Below are 11089 nucleotides of genomic sequence, written 5' to 3'. Positions count from 1 at the left end.
GTGTGGTGCTTTGACTGTCTGCCAACTTTGGAGGGTTCGTTTTATTTGTTTGAACATACAAATAAAACATTGATAACTTCACAATTGATTTTCCTCTACTGCATGCAGGCAACGATCAACTGTCAAGTTTATTTGACTCCATGGCGTCTGTCTCTCTCTCATTTTTTAAATCTCGATATTCTGTGAGGAACAAAAAAATAGCTTTATACCTTAAAACTCCCTATAATCTTATTAAGATAATGGTGGAAAGAGCAAGCAAGTAGTAGCTTTATGAGGTAAAAACTAGAGCAAACTCAGACCAATATAAAGCTTAAGTGTAACTTATGTTCCTCAGTCGGTTTACATGAATAATTAAGTGTTTTTTAAAAACTTTATTAAAGTGTGACTGCCAAAGATTATGAAATAGTGGAACCTGTATGTTGATTTTTATTTCATCTAGCCTATTAAAGGTGCACTATGTAGTTTTGGGGAAGAATTTTTACTCTTTGTTTTCATGACTGAATAAACTGAATAAACAAACTGACCTTTAAGGACAACACAATTTCATAATGTCTTACTTTGTTTATATTTGGCAGACCCTGCCACCTTTCTAGCTTCAAACAGTGTTCTTGGGAACCTTATTTTCCTCTGAGGACAGCTTGTTTATTATTGTTATGGAATAAATAAATATGTCTGGGTTCGTATTATTACCTAGTTGATGTTGTAATTATTAAAATTCAGAGTTTAAATTTAATCTCCAAAACTACATAGCGTCGCTTTAATTGTTTTTTGAATCGAGAAATGTTTGTCTGCTGGTGGTCAGGTTTGCCATTCGTTAACCTCAAATTTGTCTGCTTTGTTATGCTGCTTGAAACAATAAATTAACAAATACTTTTAGATCATTTTGTATGAGTGAAGAGTGAGACAGTTAAAATTATGAGAAGAAGCTGAATTAAAAGCTGTGACTTTAGGGTTCCACCTCCAGTGTACTATTGAGCTGTCTCAGCCTCCTCCTGTACTGTAGCAGGGAAACTCCCAAACAACTTTAACAATGCCAAACTGTTCACCTTCAGCATGCTGAGTTTATGTACGGTACTGTCTGAGTGACCTGCATTATCTCACCTGGGAAGTGTACTTTTGCAGTGGAGATTTCTGCCATCCTGGCCTCAGGCTTCTGTATCTTTGCCCAAAAGTGTTTTATTCTTCTTCTGAGGCCCGAAATAAAACACTAAAGATGGCCAGATAGTGGGAATTGGTGGGAAGGCACAAAAAAGTATTGAATTTTTTTATATGCAATGTTCTTTATATTTAAAAATATTGTCGCTTCCTTCCTCTGCTTATGTTATCTGCACATAATTTGATCTAAGCTATGAAATGTTGCTGTTGGATACAAAACATCTGCATATGTATGTATGCATAAATAGAAATAATCTTCTCATCATATCAGCTCATGAGTTAGTGCGGTGCCACCCAGACAGCCCATCATAAACATTTGCACATCAGACACCGGCTCTGTGAGTGTTTGTGTTGCACACTTTGCAAATTGTTCTCTCTCACTCTTATTATTCAGTGTGAGAAAGTCTATTGCTGTCTCTCGATTGCATTCTGTCAACACGATTCTTATCTGTCCTCCCATTTTAGAACGCCCTAACATGGATCTGGTGCCTAATTAGATTAGCATAGTGACTCATGCATATCATAAAAGCCATCATCACTGCCGCTACTTCAATTTCGAGGGATTTTTGAGACTTTCATATCATTCACTGCCCTGTATAATGTCGGCAACCGCGCGGGCCCCAGTGAATGGTGCTATTATGGCAGCGACCATTAGTTTCAGCTGCGGTTTCTATGGTGCCCATCTCCTCTGTGACACTGGCTCTCACTAACATAATAGGAGAAAGAAAGTTGGAGAGAAAGCTACCTGAAAAGAACTGGTTTGAAGAAAGAAAAATTGCCGACAGCCAGGATTACGGTGAAAGAGACGTCATCTTCATGAAAAGAGAATAGGTCATGACTTCAATCATCACAAGACATTTAACATTCTCTCTTACTTACGTAATGATTAGACACATGGCGTTTACATGTGTCCTGCTCCTTTAAGTCCCTTTTCTGTCACACTACATCATGTCCTTAATGGCTCCCATCAGTAATATCGGTGCATTTACAAAAGAGAAGTTAACAACGCACAGTAAAATATAATAGCTCTACAGCTGCACAAACCTGCTTTTAATGAGCCATTTATTCAACTTTATGGTCACTCTTTAGACAGTATAGGGTTTTCATTCAGTTGTTTTTTGCATTATGTTGGTAAGGGCCTAGCTGTAAATACTCTTCCCCCTCGCCTGTCGGTTCACCTATATTTTGTTCTGTTCACTCAAACATTTTACATAATCTTTCAGTGACCGCCGCCTCAACAATCCAGACAAGAGACACCAGACTTCTGCCAGTTAAATAATCACAAAAATGGTGCTTGTCAGTCTACAACTGACTCATAATGAAAATTGCTGCTTTTGTAACTGTGATTTCCCAACTCAGTTGCTGATGATAGTTGCAAATTGGTTAGAAGGGAGTCTCAAATAGTGTAATTGTCAAATACAAGTCCCAAGTGAATTGTTAGCATTCCCAACTGGCAGACATATTTGTTTAACAACTCTGCAAACTGCTCCCTCAAAACAGACTATTAAGTTGAAGAGACACTTTTGACATTGTCAAAACAAAACAAATGATACTGCCTGCAGCACTGATATTTACTGCACGGCTGCTGAATTTGATTGTGCTGTTTTATCCATCCCTGTATCTCCAGCCCTTTTACTGCTAACACTTCCTGTCACCCCAACATATCATATCACAACTTTGTATTCATGACACACTTTATATTACTTCTCTAATCTGTCTTTGCTAAGGTAAACCCTCGTGTTACCCTTGACAAGTCTTCTGTCATTAAAAGAAAACATCTGGTCAGATTTTTTTCCCAGAAACACTCACTGATGACAAGATGGAGCAAATAGCTGTATGTAAGTGTCATCCCCTTATTACATCTTTGAGTTACCCTCTCATCACCACGTGCCATTCCTCAGTGTTTCTGGGAATGGATTTCTATGAATTCTCGACTTATTCGCTACACTCAATTGCCCTTTTAATATATTTTTTCACAGTCGTGACGCACTTCATTTTACGTCTGTGTGCCTGTGATTTGATTGCCTATTCATTGTATTGAAGAAATTGCAGTGGAGAGTTTTCTCATTCAAATTATTTAACCATCAAATGGAGATGATCTGCTGTGCTCCCCTTAATTAAATCAAGCAAATAGCGCTACCATCTGACGGATTACTCTTTTGAAATGAAACAAAAACCGGCTGTGCACTATAGAGAAATCTATCTGTTGTCTTATAGTGATCGCTGTCAGGAGAGGGGACAGACTGCAAGGGGTAATAATAGTGAAGGTTAGAAATACATGTAAATTGAGTATTACAGTGTCAATTAAACACTGCTGTCCATCTGCCCCTTCCGTCCATCTGTCCCCAATGGATGTTTGGGACATTGTCATCCAATTTATTCCTCTGTCTTGGGAGGAACAACAGATCAATCAGTGGTGGATAATCAATGTTAGCCTGAGAGCAGCTGTGGAGAGCAGGAAAAGTCTCTGACGTTTTAGTTTGTTATTGTAGGGAACAGCCAGGCGTGATGTTTATATGTAAAGGCCTCTGGAGTATGAGGGTTTAATTAACCAATGACAGCTGGGATTTCCACAGAGCATACCTCAGAGACCCTGGGCCTCATCATCCTATCTCGGGTCAAATCAGCATGGACACTGCTGCCAAACCCCATTCAGCTCCAGCAATGAGCTGTCCTTCATATTCCCACTGAGAATATCCAAGGAGTGTCATGGTGCTGGAAAAATAAAACCATTTAATTGATTAATGTATTTTGTAAACTGTTGCCTGCATGACTATTGTACACTCCCATACTTTTCTTGAACATGGGAGTGAAACTACAAAAAGTTTCAGTGGATTACATCAACTCTTTTTGATCTATTCTTTTGATTTGTTTCTGTGATTGTTCTGCCAGTTCTCATTTCTTACACCACTGATTAAATGAATTCATAAAGTTGAAGTACATCTTGAACTACACCAAAGGGAAGAATTTATTGTGGTATCGGACTGAAATGGTTTACAGGAAAATGTACAAAGGAAAATATTTGAGAAAGTTATTGTTGAGAATAAATGTGTGTGATGGCATTGTTGCACATTTCCAGATAGGCGATGATGACTGTCAGAAGGCAGCATTGACAGCACACTACTACCATCTGGTGGTGAAATGTAAATGTCACACTGGAGCAGAGTAGGTGAACGCAATGCAAGACACTCAGGAGCAAGAGCAGCAGGATGAAAAGAACAAAAGGGGAGGACATCTCATGGATCAAATACACAGAAGTACAATCAGGGACAGGTGAATCTGATCAGGACAATCACAAAGGAGGGAAAACAACAGAAAGGGCAGGAAGTACCACAAAATTAAACAGGAATCAAAAACTAAACCAAAAACCCAAGCCATGACAGTAAATGTTTCAGTTCAAGGACAGGAGGAACTTTGTGTCTGCCTTCAGTTACTTCAATTATTTTGAAACGAAGTGCACATGTATATACATATATCATATATTTTATTTATCTTGGAAAAAGTCCATTGCAACAAGTCTAAAATGCACATGTGGTAAAGATGATCTCCTAAAATTTGTCAGTAAGAACAAGTTTGGACATAAGGTGTTTCCGTGTGTTCTTTTCTGGCCTAAGCAGGATTATGTAGCACTTTGGCGCAAAGATGCAGCCAAGCAGTCCATAACTGGAGGCCAAGATAGCAAACACCTCTGTGACTGTGGCATACTTCCCTGGAGAGCTGATATAGGCAGGAACAAAGGCCACCCAAACTGCACAAAAAATGAGCATGCTGAAGGTGATGAGTCTTGCCTCGTTAAAATTGTCTGGGAGTTTCCTTGCCAGGAAGGCCAAGAGGAGGCAGATGCAGGCCAGCAGGCCGATGTAGCCCAGGACGAGAGCGTATGCTATGGGTGAACCTTCGTCACACAGGAGGATGACAATAGCGCTCTCGCGTGGCATCAGTTGCCGTGGAGTCGGGGGAGAAACGACCAGCCACACTGTACATATGATTACCTGTATGAAAAGAGACATTTTGTTTGTTTGTTGGTTACACTTGAACATATATGCCCTTGAATATTCAAAGCACTTGAAAGAAGTCCTTACCTGGACCAGTGTACAAAAGGTAATGATTGCCTTTTGCTGCGCAGGCCCAAACCACCTCATGACATTACTGCCTGGAAGTGTTGCTTTAAAAGCCATTAGCACCACAATTGTCTTCCCCAGAATACAAGAGATACAAAGGACAAAGGTGATGCCGAATGCTGTGTGTCGCAGCATGCAGGACCACTCAGAGGGCTGGCCAATGAAGGTCAGAGAACACAGGAAACACAGAGTCAAGGAGAAGAGCAGCAGGAAGCTCAGCTCAGAGTTGTTGGCCCTGACAATAGGGCTGGTCCTGTGCCAGGAGAATATGAGGACAACAACACAGGTACAGAAAGAGCCAATGAGGGAAATCGCCACCAGTGTGATTCCCATGGTGTCGTTAAAGGAGAGGAACTCCACCTGTTTGGGGATACAGGCTGTCCTCTGAGCATTGGACCAGAACTCTGGCAGGCAGCGTGTACACTCTATGGCATCTTAAGGAAAGACAAGAACTCTTTAGCTGCAACTGTGGATTTACCACTGTAACTGTAGGTCAGATTCATAAACATAATGTGGGCAATTTCCTCACCAGTCTGATTGCTAATCTCCCCAGCTGTACAAACAACACAATCATGGCAGCAGATAGGAAAGTGAGGTCTGATCGCCTTCCTGGTACCTTGGGGACAAATGCTGCTGCATACTGACAAGGGAACCTGAGCAAAAGATGAAATACATACTGCACTGGTCGCAACACAGTCACATAGTGAATATATTATTACAGAAGATGTTAATTGCAAAAAGTTGTTAAATGCTATTGAGATCCCTACTTCAGTTTGGTTGCCATTCCATACAATGTTCTTTTCCTGTATCTGGAGTTTTTGCTTTCCAACTGTGGTTGTCTCATCAAATTTGCCAATAGTGACAAAGTCCATTTCTCCATTTGGTGTCAGCTGCCAGGTAACCAGGTCATACATGGCGGCGGGGTCTCCATTATCATCAAACTTGGTTTCATCACCAAAGGAGTTCATGTATTCCACCTGTGTTACGTAGTGAAGTAGCTAAGGACAGAAAGTACATTTGATCATCTTGTTGTGTCACCAAAATCTATAAATTATGTTCATAACTTTTGTTGATGTTGAACCGTTTAGGGAGCATATAGTATTGTACCTGCCATGGCTGGATATTGTCCATATCAGCACACGTCTGCAGAAGAAATGGTCCTTTTCCTGTAACACAACTTCTCATAGCCTTGAGTGCATGGGCGATGGCATACACTGCCTTATAGACATTGTAGGAAATCCTTAGCTGTGTCACATCTGAATAAATATTCTGCACGCTCCTCAGCTCTTCTGCTCCGGAGCATCGAGGTTTACCCTCAACGTTATGTTCCTGACCTTCAGCCTGCACACCCAGGCTGCACTGAAACACCTCTTCCCAAAAGGGTATCAGGAAGGGATCTTCAAGGGCATTCGGGCTCGAGGGATGCAAGCGAAGCAGAAAGTCTTGTAATCCTGGGATTTCTGCTCGCCGAATTGCAAATCCCAGAGAACCCTGCAGAATGTGGTGATACTTTTTGGGGGTGGAGAGGACAGCAGCTGTGCTCCAAGCCTCGCTGGCCAGCCACTGTATCCCAGTGAGCCCCTCTCTAAATGCAAGAGATACATAGAGGACATCTTTGCAATGATAAACACATCAGAAATTCAAATTCAGTGAAACTGCAGTATTGAGTTATAAGATTCTGAACATAAGCATCATGCCTGAGTACTTCATCAAACAATGCAGCTGCATCTTGTTCCACAGCAAACACTAAAATCACCCGAGCCCCAGAGGAGCGGATCCTGGAAACAATAGATGAAACAGTAGTCTGTGCTCGGTTCTTAGGGATGATCTCATGGAGGGCAACGCAAGCACCTAACTTTCTAACCTGAGAGAGCAACAGAAGAGATACACGACAACTTAATTTTTAACCTTCACAGTACATTCAGCATTGAAAATAAGACAATGGTAATGCATCCTCATTTAGCTATTTATTTACTTGTGTGCAACCCACCTCTTCTGCAAAGATGTTTGCCCCACCACGGCCATAGGCATCATCCCCTGCAATTACACCCACCCAAGTCCAGCCAAAATGCTTGACAAGTTGTACTAGTGCATCTACCTAGTAAGGAAGAGAGGGACAGAGAATGATTTATATTGTTTCATGGAATGGAATGGACACGCTTTTGTTTGTGAACAGAGGTTACGTCACATTGTGAGCAATTCGAGTGTCTGCTGCCTCTAACCTGAAAGAAGTCACTTGGCATGGTCCTTAAAAAGGCAGGGAACACATTTTTGTCACTGAGACAGGCACAGCTGGAGAAATAACTAACCTGAATGGAGGGAAACACAAGTGGTAACTAAATTTTACAACTACTGGAAGAAGCAATTTCCAATGTCCAACATAAAAAAAAATAAAGTAGAGACCATCTTGCGATGGGATCACACCAGCTGCAACGCACCAATGACTACTCAGTAATCATCATACCTGTAAAGTTTTGTGGCTGTATTTTACATGGTCTGTCCACATTCTGACAGAGAGTCAAGATCGAAACAATAACAGCTAAGCTAGAGTGGACAGGAATGATTGGAACAGGGATACAGAGATCTGCAGCTTTAACAAATGTGGGCCAGGGATGCAAAGTGTGTGGCCGTAACTCCCTAGTTTCAGTGCCCTCATTCAGACCATACCTATTTCGATTTCGGCCTTGATTTCATCTCAACTACACACCTGGAAAGTTTTGTGGTTGCATTCTGCATAGTTGTGGCGTGTCCACGGTAACAAAAAATTGTCCACAGACAAATAAACACTGGCCAAAATACTCAGAAATGCTCTGGTAGTTCCCTACAATTGGTGTCTACAGAACTACATTTTGCTTTGATAACACACACACAAGCCTACAAAGTGAAAACAGTACCAGCTGATGCTGTTAACTGCCAGTATGCAAAGGTTAAAGCCAATAAATGTTGAGTTTCTGACTCCCCCCAGTGGTAGTAACACCAAGACATACTGTGGCAAAAAGTAATGCTCTCTCTCTATCCTGCCCGGCTGTAACTCACAGTAAATCACTGGTACACAGTTGTTTAAAAGCTGTGACAAACTTGCCTGTGGCACATGGTAGACTCCCAGGAAACGGGCCACTACGAGAGACTGAGTAGAGCCTCCGTCTCCTATCACTGCTGGTACTGCCCCATGACAGGTGGCTTTTCTCTGTATGTCTCCTTCAACCCCTGAATCCATCTCACTCCCCATTACCTCCATGGCAGCTTTCAGAGCCTGATGGGGTGTACTGCATGAATCATAGATCTTATAGCCCAGTGTGATGTTGGGAAGGAGTTTGCCATCTCTGTTGATCTCCTCAATTGCAAAGATCATAGTTTGCATCCATCGAAATGTCCGAAAGTTAAATCTGGAAGAAGAGAGAAGATGGTTTGAGGCATTTTTATTTTTCAACACAATTATACACCGATTAGCCACAGCATTAAGACCACCTATTTAATATTGTGCAGGTTCCCCCTGCGCAGCCAGAACAGCTCTGACCTGTCAAGGCATGGTCAAAAGACCTCTAGGGGTCTTGTATGGTGTCTGGCACAGGGACGATTGCAGTGGATCCTCTGGGTCCTTTTTGTTGGGGGATGGAGGCTCCATGGATCAGACTTGTTCTGGCACATCCCACAGATCATATTGGGATCTGGAGAATTTGGAGGCCGGGTCAACACCTTGGGCTCTTTGTTGTGTCCCTCAAGCCATTGCTGAGCAGTTTTTTTGTGGTGTGTCAGTACACATCCAAGGTTTCTCAGCAGAACAAGAAGATCAAGAAGATTATTCATATCACCTGTCCGTGGTTTCAATGTTGTGGCTGATTGGTGTAAGTGTAAAGCTTTCTCTCTCTCTCTCTCTCTCTCTCTCTCTCTCTCTCTCTCTCTCTCATAGTTGCTTAATCAAAACTTTGCAGCCACAGCATTTTGACGATTTAAAACGGCTTACCTGGTGCACTGTGTGGGAGGAGGCATGGAGGTGAAGGACAGACTTGGTTCCACCACCATATCATGAAGGGAGAAGAGTCCCCCCAAAATGATGTCTCCCTTTTTCTCCAGCACAGGCAGGGACATAGAACCTGGGATTATTTTGCACTGTTGGCTCTGGTGTTGTTGGGAGTTGGCCGGAGGAAAAATCATACACCAAAGGAGACTCAAAAACACAAGCTCGGTCCTTCGCCATAGGAGACTTGACACTACTGATCCCATCCAAAAATGATTCATCCTTTCTTTAAGCTAAGTCACCACATACCCTTGATAGCAAATGTATGACAAGCTCAAATCATAAATGTTTTGATAACCTGTACAAGCAGCAAATGATCCAAACATGCACCCTGAAAGCTGACAAAGCACCACACAGTCTCAGTGGTTAGTAAAAAGCAAGAGCTATTGCAAAGAAAAGAATACATTATGACACAAGATAAGGCCCTGTCTTGGAGTGCTACATCCTCATTGCATCAACACTTCACAGACAAGCTATCCAGTGGATGCTGCCCCGTAGCCTTTATATGCCACATGCCTCATATAACAACTGTCAGATTTAATTAATTTCCTCTGGGCTTCTGATCAATGGAAAAAGAGCCCTCAGTTTCACAGTAACAACAATAACAAGAAACTGGAATGAGCACTTGACCATAATGGAGAAAGACATGAGCTGTGTCATGTCACAATATCATGCCTGACTAGGCCTTACACATCCTTCAGTGATGTGAAGAGGTAGGCAGTCGACCCATGTCACAAGGGGCTGCTGAATGAAGTCACATACCTTTCAAACACACACACACACACACACACACACACACACACACGCGCACACAGAAACAAATGTGTTACACACAGAGAACTACAGAGAAAGAGGAAAACTGTAACTGAACTAGAACAAGAACTAATTTGCTTTCAAAATAATGGTAGCTTCAACAGAATCCACACTTTTGCCATAAAGGATTTAATTTAACTTCAACAATTTTTGCCATATTTATTCTAATTGTTCTCATTCTTACATGAGGTCAAACAGGTTTAGTATGGTGAAATTAATCTGTCATTAGGATGTTGTGCATATAATTATCATGACAAAGCCCCCAGGCTACAAAACATTGCTCCACTGATGATGTAGCCAATGCTGTATGTTGTGCTGCCTCAGGTCATACAGGTTTTTCTATTCACTTAATATGTCCCAGTGTGACACTCAGAAGAGGACGGACTAAGGTGCCCTAAGACAGAATACTTAGTATTATGACACAGTTATTTCCTTTTCTTGTAAGCAAGCCCTTAACAAGATGTTAGACTCAAAGTATTTTATGCACACCAGGGAAAAGGCTCAGCCTTTCTGTTTCTGAAAACAAGCTGATTGTAGGTGAACAATAAGGAGATTGCAATTGTATCACAGCCGTCCTCACGAGAATATGTGATCCAAGATAATTAAAGCCCCTGAGTATTGGATGTACCCTATCTTCTATTAAGCCCTTGAATGTGAGGAGGAACAAAGTGGCTAAAGAAAGAAAAGCAGACGGACAGAAAAAATGAAAAACAAGCAGACAGACTTAAGACTGAGCAATCCAAGTAAATAATTCTAACTGAAATATACAACTAGTCAACAAGAGAGGTAGAACGAGTATGTTGAATTAAAGCATAGTTTAATTAGCTATAAAGACATGCATACAGACAGTGAGACTGGAAGATGGAAAGACAATGAGTGGGAGAAAATATAGTCTGCAGTGAGAGCAGGAAGGAAGAACAGAAATGGGGATACGTAAAGACAAATAGAGTGGGTCAAAGAAGAATATTACGAGTCGTTTCAA

The 11089-nt window shown here is 41.6% G+C and overlaps 1 protein-coding gene across 1 annotated transcript; it reads right to left on the bottom strand.

Moving 5' to 3' along the window:
• Positions 1–4703: 4703 nt before the first annotated feature.
• On the bottom strand, positions 4704–9383 carry LOC311255856 (extracellular calcium-sensing receptor-like; the record flags this gene model as incomplete). The annotated part of the gene is made up of 10 exons (XM_084350508.1): positions 9241–9383; positions 8359–8662; positions 7499–7585; positions 7267–7374; positions 6974–7140; positions 6384–6861; positions 6044–6274; positions 5806–5929; positions 5238–5710; positions 4704–5147 (listed from the first exon to the last, which is right to left on the bottom strand). Exons 1-10 carry the CDS (start codon positions 9363–9365, stop codon positions 4704–4706), a joined length of 2541 nt encoding a protein of 846 aa, XP_084206634.1. The 5' UTR covers positions 9366–9383.
• Positions 9384–11089: the final 1706 nt, after the last annotated feature.

Source organism: Pagrus pagrus (assembly GCF_965226575.1).
Source record: "Pagrus pagrus genome assembly, chromosome: 4".
Classification (NCBI taxonomy): Eukaryota; Metazoa; Chordata; class Actinopteri; order Spariformes; family Sparidae; genus Pagrus; species Pagrus pagrus.
This window is presented reverse-complemented; position numbering and strand designations above follow the sequence as displayed.